Consider the following 23,249-nt stretch of genomic DNA (forward strand, 5'->3'; position numbering starts at 1 on the left):
AACTATAGAAGGCCTTAAACTCAATTGAACAAACCACTTGTGTTTTGTATATACTGTGATTATAGAACAACATAAAATATAATGCATTTTCATTGTGGGTTATACAAGAATATATTTGATTATATTTGATTATATTAACTTTCGTTTGAATTATTCAACCTAATATGAAGACCTCAACACTTCTTAAAAAGTAATGAGCATGTTTGCATGAGAGTAAAAAGCGAGCATTGAAATAAAAGCTGCACTCTGTGCCGCTCAGACTCTGCTGTGGAGGGCCACGTTATATTTTAAATATTCACAGGAAGCCGGTCATTGAGCTCAAATGCATGCACGCTGTGGTTTGCACTTTCTGTTCACGTTTGCACTTTAGACGTTATGTTAGTTTGTAGACATCATATATTATATTCTGCAGAAGTGATTGAACTCGTCACTATGACCTGTTCTCAACGAGCCTCAGTAACCCTTTACTGCTGCCATTCAAACTGAAGTGATGTCACGTGTTCACAAACTACAGATGGTGGGAAGACTTTGGGAGAAATGGAGGTTTTCCTGCAGTTTCAGAATAAAAGCCTCCGTGTGGAAATAAATCAGAATGGACTTCCTGTTGGTATTCAACCTCTTTCTGAGTTTCATCTTTGCAAAGACTGACTTTTATTTTGAGAGTTTTCTTAAAATCTTACAATTCTGGTTTCTTTTTGAGAAACTATTATTTTCTGAAATCTAAACATTTAGATTTATTTAAAAAAAAAAAATTAACAAACTGAATTTTTTTAGATAATCTAAGAATTCTGACTTTTTCACTCCTGCAGAGAACACAGAGACACAGAGGAATCAGGTGACCAGAACTCAAACCCAGCATAGAGAGGTTCAGTGAATGTGGTTCTGAAGGTGTGGAGGTGGATCAGTGTGTCAGATGAGACTCTGTAGAAGGAGAGAGAGCCAGCAGGATGATCCAGATACACTGCTACTCTACGAGAGGAGGGGGAGGAGGAGGAGGGGGAGGAGGAGGAGGAGGAGGAGGAGGAGGAGGAGGAGGAGGGGGAGGAGGAGGAGGAGGTGTGTGTTGTTTTCTTATTGTGACAGACATAGTAACTCCCACCAGAGCAGTCCAGACTCCAGGACTGATCATTCCCTCCAAACCTACAGTCCTCTCTGTCTCCTCTCCTCTTGATTCCTCTGTAAGTCACTGATATAGAAACCCCTCCTCTCCACTCGACCTCCCAGTAACAGCGACCAGTCAGAGCTTCTCTGCACATCAGCTGAGAACAGGACTCAAACCTCTCTGGATGATCAGGATATGGCTCCTCCTCCTTCACACATGTCACCTTCCTGTTGTCCTCAGACAGTTGCAGGAATCTGCTCACTGTGTTTGAGTCCAGTGTGAGTCCACAGGAATCTGATGAGAGACACAGCAGGTATTAAAGGTGATTAAAGTACCTGTGATGTCCCAGTGTGAAGATGTTCATGATTAAAAACACACTTACACTTCCTGATACCTGGCCTCAAGAACCGGACTGCAGCAGGCTCCAGGCTGAGAGCAGAGGGGGGGTCAGTTAGTCTTTAAAGGATCTGATATGTCCACCTCAGTCTGCCTCCAGAAACATCTACAAACACTGAGGTGTCTCTTTCATGATGTCTATGATCTCCTCTCCAGGTGTTGATCAGGTGGGGGCATGCTTCCTGTGTGCAGCGTTTGTGTGCATCAGGAAATATGGGTTTCTCTTTGGTTCACTGTGCGCTTCATATTTATCTTTTCTCTTGATTTCTGATTCCTGAGTCTCTTTTATACTTTTCAGTTTGTTTTGTTGTTCTGTCTCAGTTTCTGCTCTTTGTTTGAACATCATGTTTTCTTTAGCTCAGGTTCCATCATAACTCAGCTCCAGGTAGTTTGCTAAAGTTTCCTGTCTGATGGCCATGGGGTCAGATCAGTCTCACAAATAAATAAATGCACACAATTCTGGATTTATATATAAATGTCTCCACACACATTTTTAAATATAAGCACAAAAATATATAATTTTATAAATGTGAAAAAGTTTCACAAATATATTTCTGATCCGCACAAATAGTTACATCAAAAACATATTTGAGTTTTGTTACATTTATATAAATGAGTGTGAATCTCCTTTCTTGTGATACTTGTATTTTGTTTCTTTAAAAATTGTTCCTATTGTCTGTTAGCTGAGTTTCTTCCCGTTAAGTGGGTATGACACATTCATAGTTTGTTAAATGTTAAGAAGCCCTGAGACAGTTTCGTGAAAAAAATCCCCCGATAACGCAGGTAAGGAGATCATTTAGTGCTGAGCATCAATAAAGTACTATCTTCTCTTATCTAATGGAATTACTGCTGAACCAACAGTAACGCGTTACAGACAAATGTAATCTGATTACTGTAACACGTTACTCCCAACACTGAAACTAATACATCATTATTTTCATTCCAGGGGAGGTTCTTCTGATTGGCCGTTTGCTAGGACTCAGAATAAAACATCTGGAAATCAATCAGTTATTTATTCATGATGTCACTTCCTGTGCTAAATCTGTGTGAACATTGAAACCCCCCCACTCTGTTTCTGTTGGTGGTTCCACGATGAACATTGACCCACTGAGGGGGGGTCTCCTCTCAGTTGTGGAACATGTGTGTTTGATGCTAACAGCTGACGGCAGACAGTGTGAAGAGTCAGGGTCTATCAGCTCTGGGTGTTTCAGGTCATAGGAGCCAGTTTCTACCTCCTCTATCAGACTGAGAGCCTCTCCATACCTGAGCGTGTCCAGTCCAGCAGACAGCAGCCTCCCCCCTGAGGCTCCTGGGTGATTGTAGCTCAGGTCCAGCTCTCTCAGATGGGAGGGGTTTAAAGCTGAGGCCAGAGCATCACAGCCTTCCTCTGTGATCAGACAGCCTGACAGCCTGCAGACACACAAACAAGCCGTCAGATCATCTGAGGGTCCAGGACTGGAAGGGGCGGGGCTTATTACTGCATCACCTCTGGGTCATCTCTACACCTACAACTCCAGTCACTGCCTCACAGTTCAAATGGACAGACATGGTAAGGGTCTTACTGATATGAACAGATCATAAAACAAAGGAATAGAGAATAATGTGAAGAAAGACTAGAGAGAAACATGTGCTTTTCTTATATTGTACTTCTTAAATGTATATATAAACATATATATATATAAACTGTATATATATATAAACATATATATATCAAACAGAAGTATTTATGTGTTCATAAGCCCACTTTACAAATAAATTCAGTCAATTCAAGTTGAAAGCATTTAGTGAGTTGGTAAAAAACAGCCCAATAACTGATTTGCTTTACAAACCCTTCCTGTTTCTCCTTATTATAATCAATCTGAGGGTTCTGTGTTAACGGATGAGCCGCCAACAAAGTGAAGTAAACCCTCTGGAGAGCTGGATATACAGATGGAGCACTTCATTTCAGACTCCAGCTTACAGCTTCCTGCCTACGGCCTGCCAAAGACCAGAATAGAGGAATGTTAAGCCCTCCCACTATTTTCCAAGAGGGCGTTGCCAGATTTTCAATTTCAGGTTTTAACCAGGAGATGGCGCTTCATTCATAAATACAGAAAGACAAGCTTCATGGACTTTCAGTTGTGTTTTGAAGAGCATTTGAACACATCAATATTTTAGATCAACTAAAGTATATCTAATCTTGTAATTCAATAATATATAGTCTTTATATATTAAATAATCATAATTATAATGTAAATGTTTACATTACACTTCTTTATTTGTTATGCTCATACTTTAACCTTTACAATCGTTTGCTTTAAAATGCAGTATATTTTTGTGTTTGCTTCCTCCTGCTCCCTTTCGGACACATACTGTATGATTTATTATTATTATTAATATGAAGATATTATTAAGATAAGATAAGATGTTACTTTATTGATTGAACATTTTAGTTTAGAATGTGCTGTCCCACGGTGATTCAGAAGGCTCACAGGTCACATTCAGACCATTATTTAAAACAATAGGTGCTTTCACACCTTCTACAGTTTGATTTGTATAGAGGGAGCTCTGTCAGTGTTCAAATTACCCATTTGCTTTCGGGGAGCCCTATTTTTCAGAGCACATCCTGCTACTAAATATGTCACACGCACGCTCTGTTGACTGGCGCAGCAGCGCGGATGCGATCAATTGCTATAAAAACACTCTTCTACTAATACAGACGGTGTCACTATGCCGGCGGATGTGGCCGTTGTTGAAGCCTCTTCAGGCTCCGCATCGGCAGGCCTCTCCCTCGGTGTGGAGCTGTCAAACTCGACCCTAACGCCGCTTACACCCGGCCAACTAAAAGTTGTTTTCCGTTCACGTTGTCATTTTTAGACTCCTTCGCTTCTTTGCTTGTGAATCCAAAAGCTGTGACGCTTGGCTGTTTTCGTTTTGCCATATTTTTTTATTACACAGCCAGAGTTAAAAAAATATCAATATGAACATTTCAAATACCGCGCCGGCATCACCGCCATAACCATAGCAACGTAAGTAAGAATGCAGCGCCGCCACGTACAGATGGCAACACCCAGACATATTCACAAATATAAAACAAATATTCAGAAACTGTAATGAACAATAACTATTATTTATTTCAAGAACTGTTATTTACAGAAACTCAACATTTCTAATCTGTGTGACACAAATATGCACGATTGTTTTGGGCTCCCCCTATTTATCTCAAAGTCAGCCTTCAGGGAAGCTCCCTCCCTCTTCGGGGGAGCCAAGCTCCTCCTAGCTCCCCCCCATTTCGAACAGTGTCTGTGGCTGAATGGCCAGCGATTAGGTGCGGCGCATTTAGAATAGGTGATCAGAGCTAACTGCCTGCCGTCAGATTTCATTTAAAAAACAGATCTGATTTTAAGACTATTTCTGCGCTCATAAAGAATGATAAGAATAAGAATAATGCGTATTGAACTGGTTTCATTAATTAGTGAGTTTATTTAACACTAGAACCGCCAATCGGGTCAATTTGTGTGATGTGTGTTGTGTGTGTGCAATGTAACTTTTTTTCAATAAAATATTAAAGTCTCCCAGTCCCTGACTTTTCCTGAAAGTGTGTTATGTAGCACCCTATGTTGTTAAAAATGGTATTCTAATAGCGGGATTTGACGGGTTTAGGTAGGCCTATACAAAAACCTCTGGCGGTTCTAGTGTTAAGGTAATTAGGTACAGTAGAAGCCCTTTTTTATCAGTAACGAATTTAGCAGTTGAACATAAAAGTCAACTAACTGAGGGTCACTTGCAATGACAGTGTTGTGTCTAACAGTAAGCTTGTCACTCAGAGTAACCTCCTGTTCATTTAGCTGCTGGAGAAGAAAGATCAGGGGGGGAGGGGGGGAGAGAGCTGTGGTTGATGGGCCATTAGTTGTGTAAATACACAGCTGAGAGCTGCCGTTTCATTCAGACTGTTTAAAAAACGGTAACAACGGACTATTTTTCTTAGCGGATGCATGTGAATTTAAATCAATACATAAAACTATTTTTTAAATCAATAAAAACATTTTCTAAATCCATAAAAGCATTTCAATTAATATTGGGAGTCATGTCGTTACTTTGTTGAGAATGTGGCCGTGTAATAAACGGGATAATTTGCAGCGACTTGTTCTTTATGGGGAAAATAACACCCTTCATCCAGATGAGGATCCCTCCGCTACACTTTGGGATCCTGATCGACCGACGAAACTCCATTAAAATAAACATATTTTTGGTAAATTACTGAGTTTAGGCACGTTAATAACGTTTTAATGAAGTTGAATAAAGTATATTCATATGTGTCAGTGATTTCATGTCAATTCGGCGAACATAAACATAAATGATCGTGGTGAAGATGATGATTAAATTAGGATTACAAATCGAGAGCCGGGCTGCATTTCCTCCCGTTCGTTTTTTTCGAATAACAAAATAATTTTGTTAAATAACAACATGTTGATGTTTTGTAAATGAGAACATGTCTCTTATTTAGCACAGAGTATGATATCCGTGACATATGGATCTTAACAAAGTTCCGCTGTACATCCAGCGTACTGTATCTGACTTTATTTCACATGAGCTCCAGTGTGGAACCCCACTGCACCCCCTGGTGGATCAATGATCCATTGCAGCTGGCTTCATTATAATTACATTTATCTATCACGGGGGCGGTCTCAAGTCAAGCTGGAGGTTTTCCCTTGAGCGAGGGCAGATCACGTACCAATCACGGCCCTCGCGTTTCAAACTTTCTGAAATGAATCGCTACATCTGTAGGCTGTGTTTTTCATAAAGCATATTCAAGTATCAAGATTCATTTACCTACATTTGATTGATCTATGAGGCAATATACCTCACCTCTAGTGAGGGGCCCAGCCCTTTGTTTTGTTTCTGTGTGTCACAAGGGGGGATGTTTTTGAACTTGAAAGAAGTTTGTGCCAAGAACCATTTAGTGAATTGTGACTGATATATTGTGTTGTGTTTCTCTTGAATGATGTTTTTGATGATGGTATTCCCACACCACACAGCAGGGCTGATTGTTGGCTGAGTCAAACTGTTCTGGTCTCTGACCTGAGAGTCTTCAGTTCACAGTGTGGACTCTCCAGTCCAGCAGACAGCAGCTTCACTCCTGAATCCTGCAGGTCGTTGTTACTCAGGTCCAGATCTCTCAGACTAGAGGACTGGCAGCTGAGGACTGAGGACAGAGCTGCACAGCTTCTCTCTGACAGGTTACAGCCACTCAGCCTGAAGAGACGATGAGGACAACAGTTATTCAGAAGACAGCAGTGTATTAATAACTGATTCACTAAATCAAATGATCTCTGTACTCACAGAGCTTTGTTGGAGGCTTTGACCACTGGCAGCAGCCTCAGAAGAGCCTCCTCTGAAGCAGAGTATCTCTTCAGGTCAAACACGTCCAGATCTTCTCTTGATGACAGTAAGATGAAGCCCAGAGCTGACCACTGAGCAGGAGACAGATTATCTGTGGAGAGACTTCCTGATCTCAGGGACTGTTGGATCTGCTTCACTAGAGAACCATCATTCAGTTCATTCAGACAGTGGAACAGGTTGATGCTTCTCTCTGCAGACAGATCCTCATCCATCTTCTTCTTGATGTACTGGACTGTTTCCTGATTGGTCTCTGAGCCACTTCCTGTTTGTGTCAGCAGGCCTCGTAGGAGTTTCTGATTGGTCTGCAGAGAAAGACCCAGGAAGAAGCGCAGGAAAAAGTCCAGGTGTCCGTTTGGACTCTGTAAGGCCTGGTCCACAGCACTCTGGTAGAGATCTGTTAGTTTAGGTTTGACTTCAGACTCCTGGGAGGTTGTTGGTTCTTCTGCCAGCAGGTTGACTCCAGAGGTGATGAAGGTCAGATGGACATGAAGAGCAGCCAGAAACTCCTGAACGCTCAGATGGACGAAGCAGAACACCTGGTCCTGGTACAGTCCTCTCTCCTCTCTAAAGACCTGTGTGGACACTCCTGAGTACACTGAGGCTGCTCTGATATCGATGCCACACTCTGTCAGGTCGGACTCATAGAAGATCAGGTTGCCTTTCAGCAGCTGCTCAAAAGCCAGTTTCCCCAGAGCCTCCATCATCTTCCTGCTCTCTGGACTCCAGTGTGGATCTGTCTCAGCTCCTCCATCATACTTGATGTTCTTCACTTTGGACTGAACCACCAGGAAGTGGATGTACATCTCAGTCAGGGTCTTGGGCAGCTCTCCCCCCCCTCTGGTTTTCAACACCTCCTCCAGAACTGAAGCAGAGATCCAGCAGAAGACTGGGATGTGGCACATGATGTGGAGGCTTCGTGAGGTCTTGATGTGGGAGATGATGGTGCCGGCCTGCTCCTGATCTCTGAATCTCTTCCTGAAGTACTCCTCCTTCTGTGGGTCAGTGAACCCTCGGACCTCTGTCACCATGTCCACACACTCAGGAGGGATCTGATTGGCTGCTGCAGGTCGTGTGGTTATCCAGAGGCGAGCAGAGGGAAGCAGCTTCCCCCTGATGAGGTTTGTCAGCAGCACATCCACTGAGGTGGACTCTGTGACATCAGTCAGGATGTCAGTGTTGAGGAAGTCCAGAGGAAGTCGACTCTCATCCAGACCGTCAAAGATGAACACAACCGGGAACTGATCAAACCTGCAGATTCCTGCGTCTCTGGTTTCAGAGAAGAAGTGATGAACAAGTTCCACCAAGCTGTACTTGTTCTCTCTCACCACATTCAGCTCTCTGAAGGTGAATGGAAATATGAACTGGATGTCCTGGTTGGCTTTGCCTTCAGCCCAGTCCAGAGTGAACTTCTGTGTTAAGACTGTTTTCCCAATGCCAGCCACGCCCTTTGTCAGCACTGCTCTGATTGGTGCATCTCTTCCAGGTGAGGCTTTAAAGAGGTCTTCTTGTCTGATGGTTGTTTCTGGTCTGTCTGGTTTCCTGGATGCTGTTTCAATCTGTCTGACCTCATGTTCATCATTGAACTCTGCAGACCCCCCCTCTGTGATGTAGAGCTCTGTGTAGATCTGGTTCAGAAGGGTTGGGTTTCCTGCTTTAGCAATGCCCTCAAACACACACTGGAACCTCTCCTTCAGGGTGGACTTCAGTTTACGCTGACACACTCCAGCACGAGTTCCTGAAAGAACACACAACCAAAGATCATGAGGTCACACTGTAACTCTGGTTCTCTGAATGAAGTATGGATATATGTTGGTCTCTTGAGACATCAGCAGAGGAGACATTTATCCAGAGTGTTAACTCTCTATAGAAACCCTCTTACTGCTCTGCAGACGCTCAGCCAGCTCCTCCTGCTTCATGCTCCTCAGGAAGTTCAGTGTGATGTTCAGGAATGCCTCTCTGCTCCTCCTCTGCTCTTCATCCTCAGCCTCCAATACCTCCTCATCCTCACTCTGACTCTCTAAGCCTTCTGGGTAATCTGAACTCAGAGCCTTCTGGATCTTCTTCAGCTCGCTCTTCACAAAGGTGACGATGTGGTCCTCCAGCAGCTGGAACATCACATGAAGGACACAAACTATAAACCATGGATCCAAACATCAGATCCGGACAGACTGACTCTCTGAAAGTGCAGCATGGAGATGACTGTGAACAGAAGAGAGGTCAAGTATCTGGAGTACATGTACTCACCGTGAATATGGAGTCCAGCTGTGTCTGATGCTGCTGGGCAGACTGACCACCGGGAACCTCCCAGCTCTCCTGGTCCCCTCTGTGGAGGAACCATGAAGCATTAGCTCACATGATGTCTGTACACACAGAGACACACTCAGGGTAAAGGAGGACAGGGAAACAGGCTGGTGGTCCTGTGCGTCAGCGGGAACTTTGCACTACAGGAATATTTATTTCCAGCTACTGTTGAAGAGGATTCTGTCCATCCTTCATTCTGGTCTTCCTGGAACGTGGCTGTGTGAATAGAGACTGGACTCTGCAGCTGGCTAACAGCTGTTCATCAGGAAGAGGACAGACCTAGGGACAGTTCTTACACCAGCTTAGTTAGGAGCCTTTCTAAGCTTAACTGACCATTTGAATGCAACCTTGCAGTATTTTCCTCACCAGAGTTAAGTTCCTGCAGAGGAAACACGACTGTCACTCTCCTGATTATGTTTCCTGTTTATCAAGGCTATTCTGCCATTGCGTATGCATCGCACTGCATAGCTTAACAGATAGCGAACAAAGACTCAGAAGACAGTTGTTGAGTTGACCATTTACTGAGGCTTTAAATTGTAAAACTGCAAGAATAAACAGAAAAATACAACACAAGTTACACGATTGAAATAATACATGTGCAACATAATGCAAATAGAGTGCAGTATAAACAACAGCCTATGCTAAGAATGAGCTATGTCCGTTAGCTTAGCAGCTAGTTAGCTTAGCTAATCTTAAACATTGAAACCACACAATCAATTAAACCACATTTTGAAACACATAACTTGGCACACAGGTAAGTTTGTATACTTACAGAGAGATCTACTCCAATGATTAAAACAAAATGATCTGTGGCATAGAACTGAGCTGTGCTCTGCATGGCTTTGCTGTGTAAAGTAAAACACAAGAAGGAGAGTTGCACTATTTGGTGCCTTAAAGCTACAGTACCGACGTTTGCCACTAGGCGGTGCCAATACACTATGGTGTCAGAACAAAGGCCGTAAAACATGCTGAAAAAATGTTGGGAAACACTTCGTACCGACTAGTTTTATTATATCTTAATCGGACTCTTACTATGAGTTACAGCTTACCTCTTATCAGCAGATCCATTAAAGTTTATGAAGTCGTCCTTCGACCAGTCGCTCTTGAAGGACAGACAGCTGGGAGAGTCTGGTCTCTGCTGCTGGACCCTGAAACAGAAACAGATGCAGACATTGGCACGCTTTCACCTCATATTATAAGGTTAAGGTTAGGGAATGTGGGACGCAAGAGAAGACTCCATTGCAGTAGTCCAGGGAGGTGATGAATGCTTGAATAAGGGTTTCTGCTACCCGGTCGGGGGTGAGGGCCGTATTGTTGATATGTTTTTTAGGTGGAAGAAGGGGGTTTTGTAATGGACCAGATGTGGGAGTTGAAAGACAGAGTGGAGTCCAGATTAACACCTAGGTTGCAGGCTTCAGGGGAGGGTGGATGGTGTAGCCATCAAGAACTAGTAAGAGATCTCCAAGCTTCCAGAGTAGTGCTCTCAGGGGCCACAACCATGAGCTCAGTCTGGTGAACAGGATGGTATGGGAGATGGTATCAAAAGCTGCAGACATGTCTAGGAGGATGAGGATACTGATGTGGCCTAAATACACATAGTGCAGCAAAAAGTATTAAAGTGCAATGATAAAACAGAGTGAGATGATCTCTGGATAGGAAGCATGTTTTGAGAGCTGAGGTGATGAGCTCAATTCTTCTGGCTTAGATGAGGACTCTGGTGGCAGCATTCTGAATGAGTTGTAGTTTTTTGCAAAAACACTGTTGGAGTAATCAAGTCTGCTTCTATCATAACCGGACTCTTACTGTGAGTTACAGCTTACTTCTGATCAGCAGATGGAGGTTGTCCTTTAAAGTTTATGATGGCTGCCTTCGACCGGTCGCTCTTTAGCAGTGTTGGGACTAACGCGTTACAAAGTAACGTGTTACTGTAACGCCGTTATTTTTGGCAGTAACTAGTACTCGAACGCGTTATTTTTTTAATTCAGTAACTCAGTTACCGTTACTACATGGTGCGTTACTCCGTTATTTTTTGTATATAGTCTCGGCTCCCAGACGTTGGTGAGCGGCGCCAACAGCGAGGCGAACAGAGATGAGAACTGTACTTAAGTACAGTACTTGAGTAAATGTACTTAGATACTTCCTGTGTCACATGCGGAGACGCTTTGTGGGCGTGTTTGTGTTTAGTTAGCCTACTAACAATACTATCATGGCGACGGCGGAGCACAAGTCGAGTTTCTTCGCATGGAGATATGCTCACTATTTTACTTTTCTCGAGCATAAAGAAAAGAATGTGTTAGTTAAGTGTAGGGCTGCAACAAACGACTAATTTGATAATCGATTAATGAAACGATTAATCGATTATTCAGATCGTTAAGGTTTTAACTGTATTACTACTTATATCGATACTGCTTATGGATCCGGTCCTTTTAACGATAGTATTAACGGTTCTTTTGACAAGAAATAAGGTAAACTAACTCAACAAATTGTGAACAAAACTAACATTGCTTTTTATTTTAATTAAATGCATAATATTTCACATCAAAAGAAACAACAGTGTTTTAACAAATGGTATTAAATAATCTGATGACAGAACTGTAAACAGAATAGCTGAAACTTTAACAAAATAAATAACTCAGTTACCTCTAATCATTAACCCATGTTTGTATAATGTAGTTAACTCCGTGTGTTGCTGCTAGCATACATAACACCTGACGTGGAAACGTTCCTCGTGGATGGGGCTACAGAGCTGCTAGAAAGACAGTCGAACCCGGTGCATTCCTCCGTCTGAATGTGGTGCACTTTTGATAAATGTTTAGACAAATTGCTCGTTTTACCGCCTTTATATGATAAACTGTTATTGCACTTTGGTAACGAGCATTGTCCACATCGAGACGGCTAAAGTTTAACCACACCTCGGAGCGCGTTCTCTCCGCCATCTCCTGCTTGTGTGTGTAAACTGCCCCGCCCCCTCGCATGCAGGCGGGGGAGAGATCGCTCGTCTGAATTGGGAAGATCGAAAATACATTATAGACGCATTTTGTAGTCATATTGCATATTAGAAACTGAGTTGGCGACACTAAGACTGCGATATAATGTTTATGTAGCAATAATACATATGACATATGTTTTAAATGTCTCCTGTACCGATAAAAAGAGCGATAACGTTGGAGCTTAACGGGGTGTAGAACACATGTGATGACGTCACCAACGAATCGACGACTGAATTAGTTGCCAACTAATTTGGTCATCGATTTTAATCGATTAAGTCGATTAGTTGTTGCACCCCTAGTTAAGTGTAAGTTGTGTCTTGGCGGGTCAAAGATTCTATCTACTGCTCAAAACAGCAATTCCAATCTGTTTAAACATCTGCAAAAACAACATGCTGGGACAAAGCTATTAGTTAAGACCACAGACCCAGAGCCATCCGACGCCACCCCACCTCCACCTCCACCCAAGCAACAGCGGCTGGATTTCAACCGAGGGACTGCTAGTCAGGTGAAAGTGGATAAAGCCATTGCACGGTATGTTGTTGAACACGTGCAGGCTATTTCTACAGTGGAGTCACCCGCTTTCAGGGAGCTAGTAAGCATGATACCATGTCCGGGCGGCACACGGCATACGGGACGCAAAACGTTTTCCAACTACCTGGAGAAAGAATATACCAAAATGGATAGCGAGCTAAAGAAAACATTTGAGGGGCTGGAATACATCTCGACCACCGCAGACATTTGGTCTGTCCACAACAGAAGCTTCCTCGGGATAACATCTCACTGGATAGACCCCACCACTTTACAACGCCAGAAAGCTGCGTTGGCCTGTAAGAGGATAAAGGGTAGGCACACGTACGATCGTATTGCTAGTGAGATTGACCACATTCACTCTTTGTATGGAGTGTCAACAAAAGTTACCTCCACGGCTACTGATAACGGCTCTAACTTTGTGAAAGCCTTTGCCATGTATCAACCGGAATCGCTCTCTGACGACGATAAATTGGGACTTTGAAACATATCTTGGTGTTTGTGTTTGTATAGACCACATTGCTTAGCAGAGTTCAGTGATGCAAATGCATGTCAAGTTGATCAACAGATTGTATTATTCTCCAATGCAGTAACAGTACTTAAATGAAGGCTATAAGGCCATTAATGGGAGCTTCTTTTTTTTGGGACCCCTTTTTTGAAGTAACTAAAACGTTACTTTTCACAGTCTCTGCTGCTGGACCCTGAAACAGAAACAGATGCAGACATTGGCACGCTGGAGGAAACTGATGAAAAATATGTTAAATGTCTTAAAGTCCCTATATTTAACGATGTAATGGTAATAACGCTCTGTATTGCTAATGTGTGAACAGATCGTAATGACATTTTAAAACTGGGACATCAACACATATTACTGAGTGTTCTGCTATCTGTACAATTATATTTCATGCTCTTAAGTGACTCTTTGTGTGCGATGTTAATGTTGTTTAAGCTATCTGATGGTGACAGTAATATTAGAGGAAAGTAAGAAGTCTTAGATAAATGCTGTGAAAGGAAAAAGTGTTTGGACTCTACTGAAGAAGCTTTGCATGTTTTCTACTTGCTGTACTTTTGGAAATGCAATTGAATAGAGTAAAGTTCTCGCTGAGGAAACACCGCTCTCACTCTCCTGATTATTTGTTCCATTTATCAGGCCCTAAAACATGCTGGAGAAAAACTGCTGAAAAATATGTTGGACAAGAATTCATATCAACCAGTTTTATCATAACCGGACTCTTACTGTGAGTCACAGCTTACTTCTGATCAGCAGATGGAGGTCGTCCTTTAAAGTCTAAGAAGTCGTCCTTCGAGGAGTCGCTCTTTAGGGACAGACAGCTGGGAGAGTCTGGTCTCTGCTGCTGGACCCTGAAACAGAAACAGATAAAAACTAAATGAAATCTAAAGTCACTCTTTACAATGTAATGGTATAAATCGCTCTGTGTTTCCCAACAGATGAACCTTCCAGACTCTCTGAGTCTCCTCTATCAGCCGGTGGACTGCTCTCTATGTGAAGGACTCTGGAAGATGTTCAGAGTAAATCCTAAAGACGTGAAGTTAATCTCCAAAGTGCCTCGCGTCTCTTCAGCTGCCCTACAGCCAGCAGTGTGAAGCTAACGTAAAAACTAGGGCCGGGACTTTAACGCGTTAATTAAGATTAATTAATTACACAAAAATTAACGCATGTTAATAGCACTTATTTTTGCACCGCGGAACGTTTCTCACTGGATGAGTTTCAGGGGTACCGATTATACTGGAGCACCAACTAACGTTCATGACTTCAGACAACAACAAACCACAGTGAACAATAGTCAAACAGGAACGAAGAAGCTGATGAGACCGCTTTGGTTGGCCCCGTGGATGGGACATTTTGTTTTAAAAAACGGACGGATTGAAGCGTCGATAAGAGCACGGTTGTTTGCAAATTATGCAAAAAGGAATTTGCATATCACCGCAGCACATCAAGCCTCAAGTATCACCTCAATGCAAAACATATAGCAGCTAGCGTGGAAGCTAGCGTGGACGTTAGCCCGACTCGGAGTACAAGGACCCACACCCAATTCGCGTTGATCAAACAGTGGCCTTGGCAACAGACAGATTTTATTTTTCATCAGGATATTGGAAGAATAGGAGGGATTGAGGTCAATCACTGGCACTTTTTTATTTTATTTTAAATGGTACACTTTATGTTGAACTATTTATTATGTTGTTGGTGCAACTGGCACTTTATGTTGAACTGTTTATTGTTTTGGCCAAGGTTACTGAGAGAGTTGGACTGAAATTGATTAGATTTTTTAAACCAACTGTTGGTAAATCAACAAAGTCTGTTATGGCCTCTTCATTTCATTTCAAACCTTTATTTAGACAGATTGGTCCCTTGAGATCATCGATCTCATTTACAAGGGAGACCTGCATCATTTAGTTCCACATGAAACATAAAAACAACATACAAACAACAGATGATATCATATTTACATATTCAACATTTACAAATACCCAGAGTGTCAGAAAGCATTTCATTTAGACGTGCCTTAAATACATTCAGAGAAATAAAAATGCTCAATTTCAATTTTGCCTGTAGACTGTTCCAAGCAAGTGGAGCTGCGCACATAAAAGCTGTCTTACCTAAGACAGTCCTTACTCTTGGCACATCTAACAAGACTATATCCTGTGATCGCAGACAATAGCTGCTTGCAACTTTCTGCTTTATCAATGAACAGATATAATACGGGAGTTTGCCCAACATAGCTTTATAGATAAAAGTGAACCAGTGACTGAGCCTCCGTACAGTGAGTGATGGTAAACCTGCCTTGGTATACAGTGTACAGTGATGAGTAAGTGCTTTACAGTTTGTGACAAATCTCAGAGCACTGTGATACGCAGCATCTAGTTTGCTCAGGTAGTTGGCAGGTGCATTCATATACATCAGATCACCATAGTCCAGCACAGGTCAAAAGGTCACAGTGACTAGCCTTTTCCTGGCCTCAAGTGAGAAACAGGACTTATTCCTGAAAAAGAAACCTAGCCTAACCCTTAGTTTTTTAAGCAGGTTATTGACATGAAGTTTAAAAGAGAGACAGTCATCAAGCAAGATACCAAGGTATTTGTAACAGGCAACAACTTCAAGTTTTGTTCCTTGCGTTGATACAATATCTAAAACAGGCTCTGGTGTCTTTTTAGCTTTTGAAAAGAGCATTATCTTGGTTTTATCCACATTTAAAAGAAGCTTTAGTTCAGAGAGCTGAGTCTGAATAATGTTAAAAACAGCCTGTAATTTAACACCAGCCTCCTGAATGGAGGGACCTGCTCAGTACATCACGGTATCATCCACATACAAATGTAAAGTAGCTTCATCCACATTTTCACCCAAACTGTTGATATATATGGAGAATAAAAGTGGACCTAAAACAGAACCTTGAGGAACACCATTAGTAATGTTCAACCACTCAGAAGACAGCCCATCAAAGTGAACACATTGGGACCTTTCAGAGAGGTAGTTCACAAACCACCCACTGCATGGCTGGATATGCCAATACTGAGTAGCCTCTGAAGCAACAGAGAGATGTTTTCTAATAGTCAGGGTTTCCAATGTTCTGAATGTACTTGAAAGTATTGTGTTATACTTAAAAAACAAAGTGTTACAGAAGGTCTACCTACCTATAGGCTACCTGAATCTCTGAAATGTACTATATTCCTAAATATGCTATTGCTACACTTTATGGCAAAAATTGCACTTTTCTGTTGGTCTTGGTTAAGGACCACCTTGAAAAAAATAAACAATGTTTTGTTGCTTAAGCTTATGTATTCAGTCATTATTCAATGGTATACTAAAATCCATGTGAAAAAAATTGCTTCTCACTGTTCTCAGGTCAGATATTTATATGTGATTAAAAATGCGATTAATTTCGATTAATTAATTACAAAGCCTCTAATTAATTAGATTAATTTTTTTAATCGAGTCCCGGCCCTAGTTAAGACCCTTCTATCTGCCTAGAGAATTCAGGTGTATTTTACTGTTTGTTGTTTACGTGCCTCCCAGCGGCAGAGCGTCACTGGCGGCCGGCTCCATCGCTGACTGTGTTCACGAGCTGCAACTCAGCCACCCCGATGCACCGGCAATAGTGCTCGGGGACATGAACCAATGTCGCCTAGAGACTGTGTTACCTGGGTTCCAGCAGTATGTTAAGGATCACACCAGAAAAGACAATCTCCTGGACAAATGTTTCGTAAATGTTAAAGGAGCCTATGTGACTAAATGTAAACCACCAATACTGAACTCTGATCATAATGTTTTGAATATGATACCGGTGTATAAGACCAAACTGAAGGGAAGTAAACCAGAAAAGAAAGTAATAAGGACATGGACAAATGAAAGTAGGGAACAGTTGAAAGCCTGTTTTGATTGGACAGATTGGGACATTTTTCAGGATGAAATAACTACTGTTACCAATGACTATATCAACTTCTGTGTAGAACTAGTTGTTCCCACTAAAGAAATACAAATCTATCCAAATAATAAATCTTATGTGACTAAGGACATTAAAACCGTTATAAATACCAGGACAATAGCTTTCAAAAACAAAGACTATGGAGCACTTAAATAGACAGAGAAAGAACTGAAAGTCAAATTGAGGGAATCAAAACTGGCACACAGAGCTTTTGGAAAATGCTTTTAAAGCCAAAAACCCCAAAAAGGTATGGGACACCATGAAAACCATGACAGGAATGTCATCCTCAGCTAAACCTATTGTGACGAACAATGAATTTTGTTTCGCTAACGAACTAAACACGTTCTTTACCCGTTTTGAGTCACTGGATAATTCTGCAAAGTGCACTGAAATGCTGGAAACCATAATACCTGCTTCCTCTGACAAAATGACCATCAGTGTCGAAGAGGTCAGAAAAACATTTCAGTGCACCAACACCAAGAAAGCTGCTGGGCCAGATGGGTGCAGCGGTTTTCTGCTGAAAAACTTTGCTACTGAGCTGGCTCCAGTGTGGCAACCCATCTTTCAGGCTTCTATGGACACGCACACCATCCCTCTGTCATGGGAAACTTCACACATCAAACCGCTGCCCAAAAGAACATGAGGACTACAGACCAGTAGCCCTCACCTCAGTGATTATGAAATCACTAGAAAGAATTCTGCTCCGATTTCTTATCAGGACAACACAAGACAAACTGGATCCATACCAATTTGCCTATAAACAAGGGTGCGGCACGGAAGATGCTGTGGCCCCTCTGGTTCACATCATCACTAAACATTTAGATAAACGCAACACCTATGCAAGAGCCCTCTTCCTAGACTTCTCATCAGCATTCAACACAATACAAGCAGACATCTTGGGGTCAAAAATGGCCAAAATGGAAGTAAATCCATACCTGATTTACTGGTATGCTGCTTTCCTCACCAGTAGAGAGCAACTTGTGAAGGTTAACAAAACCCTGTCATCATCACCCCCCCCCCCCCCCCCCCCCCACCCCCCAAGGCTGCGTGAGTTCAGCTGTGCTCTTTACTCTCTACACTGATGATTGTCGTACCAACACACCAAATCAAGTCATCATGAAGTACTCTGATGACACTGCAGTAATATCTCTGCTCAGTAACACAGACGACCCTGAGCTGCACCAACAGGCTGTCCATCAGGTGGTGGAGTGGACTGATAACAATGCTCTTGAGATCAACACCAAGAAAACTGAGGAAATCCTTTTTGGCTCACCATCTGACTCCCATAAAGTCCCCATGGTCCTCCATACAGATGAAATCAAGCAGGGAGTTTCCTACAAACACTTGGGTGTAATGATTGACCATCTGCTGTCATGGAAGGATCACATTGAATATCTGAGCAAAAGGACAAAACAAAGAATTGATTTTCTCCGCCGTCTTAGGTCTTTTGGGGCGAGCAGAGAAATTATTCTGTTGTTCTTTACATCTGTGATCATGTCTATTCTGCAGTGCTGCAATACTACCTGGTACAAATGTTTGTCAGCAGCTTTGAAATTAAAACTGCTCCACCTGTTAAAAACTGCTCAAAGATTGTTGGTCGTCAGAGACTCTATGACTCAGCCTATCATAACAACCTAGTGAGGCTGTCCAACAACATCATCTCTGACCCAAACCATGCTCTGAACAGAGAATATGAACTGCTACCATCTAATCGGAGATACAGGGTCCCATGATTCAATAAATTCAGACTGAAGCACTCCTTCGTGCATCAGTCAATCCTCACAGTAAACACAGAGCTGATCCCAGATCAGATGCACGCTGAAGGCTCTTGAGCATGTTTTCTCTCACTGATCCTGCTGTTATGTTAAATGTTTGTTGTTTGTGTTTCATGTATTGTGTCTGGATACTTGTCTGTTGATGTTGGACATGGAGCTGCTTTGACGAAGTCAAATTTCAGACTTGATCTGACAAATAAAGTAATATCGTATCGTTGAAGGGCAGATTAATGGTTATCAAAGAACAAATATCCAAAATCAGTTCAGTAACGGTTTTCAAGGGGACAATATGTACTCAAATTGATGGGTTTGGATGATGGGGGAAACCCGTGTCACAGGCTCTTTAATCTTTATCAGTAAACCGATTTAACCGTAAAAGTTCCTTCAAAATAAGAGTCCCGATCTTATTACTATCAAAATAAAAGTGCAAAACGAAAACTTTACCATAGGAAAATATTGGCATACAAATATAATCCCTTCTCTAAAAGTTAACTCATTTTAAATATAGTTGGACATATTAAAGGTCATTAACAATAATAATATTAGTAATAAGCTTTATATTTGTATAGCACCTATTACAATAATTGTAGCCAAACTGGCTTCACAGCAGTTCCATAGACAGATTAGTATAACATGACAGGATGAAAGCAATGTAGAGGAGCAGCTACATTTCAACACATATATCCACGAAGGTTAATACATGAAGACTTGGTGACTCGGACTTGGACTTGGACTCGAACACAGGTAATGATGACTCGGACTCGACTCGGACACTCCTTGGGTGACTCGGACTTGGACTCGAACACAGGTAATGATGACTCGGACTCGACTCGGACACTCCTTGGGTGACTTGGACTCGGACTCGGACACAGGTAATGATGACTCTGACTCCACTACGACTTGATGACTCGGACTTGGACTCGGACTCGGACACAGATAATGATGACTCGGACTCGACTCGGACACTCCTTGGGTGACTCGGACTTGGACTCGAACACAGGTAATGATGACTGACTCGACTACGACTTGGTGACTCGGACTTGGACTCGGACTCGAAGAGTGGTGACTCGAGAGTGACTTGGACTCGTGAATTGGTGACTTGACTACAACACTCCTATGAGTTACAGCTTACTTCTGATCAGCAGACGGAGGTCGTCCTTTAAAGTTTATGAAGTCGTCCTTCGAGGAGTCGCTCTTTAGGGACAGACAGCAAATACCTTTTGTTTTGTTTTACTTTATTATTTTGTTTTATTTCATTCAGATTAGTTTGCTCATATATACCAGCTACTGTTTGAAGGAATATTTTTGTTTAAATATGATCAAAAGGGTGGAATGTAATGGAACATTTGACTTGATCATGCTGAGTGATCATTCAAAGTTCACCATTATGTTCTGATAAGCTATTTCTTAGAAAATGACTCAAAGTCAGCGGCTAAGATAACCTCTATCTATTGTGAAAGGTTGATGACCTTTAACCTCTAAGGAATGTAGACATTATGGCTCTCCATGCAGCAAGCAGAGGTCTCCTGGACATCTTGACCATTCCCCTTCTTCCTTTTGTTTCTGATTTTCTGAATATAAGACTCTTTGCAAATCTCCTGACTTTCGTACTTTGCTGCAGACTGCTTGACACGCTGTACGTTTTACCTTCTTGCAAGAATAAACTCTTATTTCAAGAATCTTCATTTCAGTATAACGGAAAGGTTTCCTCACCATTTTATTATTATTTGTTTGTCTCGGTTAATTTGCACCACACAAGGCATTGTGGGACTGCGTTTCCTCCCTTCCTTTCGTTGAGGAAGGTCCAGTGTCTCCTTAGCTAAAGGAGGTTATTACACCGCTCTCCCTCTCCTGATTATTTGTCCCATTTATCAGGCCGTAAAACATGCTGGAAAATCTATCCTAACCGGACTCTTACTGTGAGTTACAGCTTACTTCTGATCAGCAGATGGAGGTCGTCCTTTAAAGTCTAAGAAGTCGTCCTTCGAGGAGTCGCTCTTGAGGGACAGACAGCTGGGAGAGTCTGGTCTCTGCTGCTGGACCCTGAAACAGAAACAGATGCAGACATTGGCATGCTGGAGAAAACTGATAAAAAATATGTTAAATGTCTTAAAGTCCCTATATTTAACGATGTAATGGTAATAACGCTCTGTATTGCTAATGTGTGAACAGACCGTAATGACATTTTAAAACTGGGACATCAACACATATTATTGAATGTTCTGCTAACTGTACAATTATATTTCATGCTCTTAAGTGACTTGTGTGCGATGTTAATGTTGTTTAAGCTATCTGATGGTGACAGTAATATTAGAGAAAAGTAAGAAGTCTTAGATAAATGCTGTGAAAGGAAAAAGTGTTTGGACTCTACTAAAGAAGCTTTGCATGTTTTCTACTTGCTGTACTTTTGGAAATGCAATTGAATAGAGTAAAGTTCTCGCTGAGGAAACACCGCTCTCACTCTCCTGATTATTTGTTCCATTTATCAGGCCGTAAAACATGCTGGAGAAAAACTGCTGAAAAATATGTTGGACAAGAATTCATATCAACCAGTTTTATCATAACCGGACTCTTACTGTGAGTCACAGCTTACTTCTGATCAGCAGATGGAGGTCGTCCTTTAAAGTCTATGACGTCATCCTTCGAGGAGTCGCTCTTTAGGGACAGACAGCTGGGAGAGTCTGGTCTCTGCTGCTGGACCCTGAAACAGAAACAGATAAAAACTAAATGAAATCTAAAGTCACTCTTTTCAATGTAATGGTATAAATCGCTCTGTGTTTCCCAACAGATGAACCTTCCAGACTCTCTGAGTCTCCTCTATCAGCCGGTGGACTGCTCTCTATGTGAAGGACTCTGGAAGATGTTCAGAGTAAATCTTAAAGACGTGAAGTTTATCTACAAAGTGCCTCGCGTCTCTTCAGCTGCCCTACAGCCAGCAGTGTGAAGCTAACGTAAACACATCTCTTTAGTGGAGAACGTCACTGAGTTCATGTCCAGGATGCTAACTGCAGTTCACTTAACGCCCACCGACGTCGCTAATAACCAGGATTTCCTGAAGGTTACACAGAAGCTTCAACACAGACAACAACTGACTCAAATGGCTTTCAGTCCGTTTTAAATTCTTACCCCCCATCAGCAGATTGAGGCTCCATTGAGCGGTCACTCTTTGAGGAAACACAACGGGGTCCAGGTCCAGGTTCAGGTCCAGGACTCAGGTCCAGGTTCAGGTTCAGGTTCAGGTCCAGGACTCAGGTCCAGGTTCGGGTCCAGGTTCAGGTTCAGGTCCAGGTCCAGTTCCAGGTTACACCTGGAATAAATTCACAACATAGACTGTATAAATAAAGGACACGCACACACCCACACGTTTTTTCTATTTCTTCTGAAATCCTTGGTGTTTCAATACCCTCGTAGCACAGTGTTGCCCTGATGGTGTGGGGGGGGGGGGGGGGGGGTCACATTTTATAATGTATATAATAATCAGGGACCCCTAAGCTTCTAAAACACATGCTGAAACATTTTTTCCTCCCAAAATAAAAAGTCATGCCATAGAGGGTGTTTTATTGAGTCCTATTTATCAATCCATGTATTCACTTTTATATTTATATAGTTATTATTTGTCTATGTATCATTTTCATTTTCTTATGATTATTTATATAGTATTTATTTTCTTCAACTGTTTCATTTATTGGGAGCTCTTTTTATCACTACTCCTGTTGACTATATTTATTAATTGTTTAATTATTTACATTCCCTTTCATTTATTCCTCTTTGTATTTTCACATATTGTTTTCTTTAATTAATACTGTTCAAATGTTCATGTTCATATTTTTATTTTGTACCTGTTGTATTTATACATGAATTATTATATTGTATTTACTCATCTTTATACTCCCACAGATATTATGTAAATACCATTTGACCTTTTATTGTATTTTTTAAATGCTTTTTTTTCTTTTATTCAGCTTCATATATTTTCTTATAGTATTGTAATTGTTTTTATTGAATTCAAACATCTTCAATGTCCTTCTCTTCAACTCTTATCTCTGTTTACTTTGGCTTTTAATGTTTTATTTTTGTATTTTTAAAATTATTTGTTTTTTGATTTATTTGATGAATCAGTTCACCTGTGAGTGAGGCTGTGGGATGTATCGCCCCCTGGTGGCTGAGGGAGGAACATTAGTGTTGTTTCCTTTAATTACTAACTAAATTTTAATTTTAAAGTTTACATTTCCACATTTATTATTTTAGTATTCAAAAAACGATTTGTATTATCCATGTATTCCTCTTTATATTTCCACATTTGTAGCTTTTTTTTATGTTTATCTTTAAATAC

General features: G+C 41.5%; 1 protein-coding gene across 1 annotated transcript; it reads right to left on the reverse strand.

Annotated features, from left to right (window-relative positions):
* Positions 1 to 604: 604 nt before the first annotated feature.
* On the reverse strand, positions 605 to 16,762 carry LOC307037676 (NLR family CARD domain-containing protein 3-like; the record flags this gene model as incomplete). Its single annotated transcript, XM_079678728.1, has 10 exons — positions 605 to 1,396; positions 1,485 to 1,531; positions 2,762 to 2,908; positions 6,560 to 6,733; positions 6,821 to 8,615; positions 8,760 to 8,985; positions 9,125 to 9,203; positions 10,231 to 10,329; positions 13,954 to 14,061; positions 16,722 to 16,762. 10 exons carry the CDS (start codon positions 16,760 to 16,762, stop codon positions 798 to 800), a joined length of 3,315 nt encoding a protein of 1,104 aa, XP_079534854.1. The 3' UTR covers positions 605 to 797.
* Positions 16,763 to 23,249: the final 6,487 nt, after the last annotated feature.

Source organism: Notothenia rossii, assembly GCF_949606895.1.
Source record: "Notothenia rossii genome assembly, chromosome: 4".
NCBI lineage: Eukaryota > Metazoa > Chordata > Actinopteri > Perciformes > Nototheniidae > Notothenia > Notothenia rossii.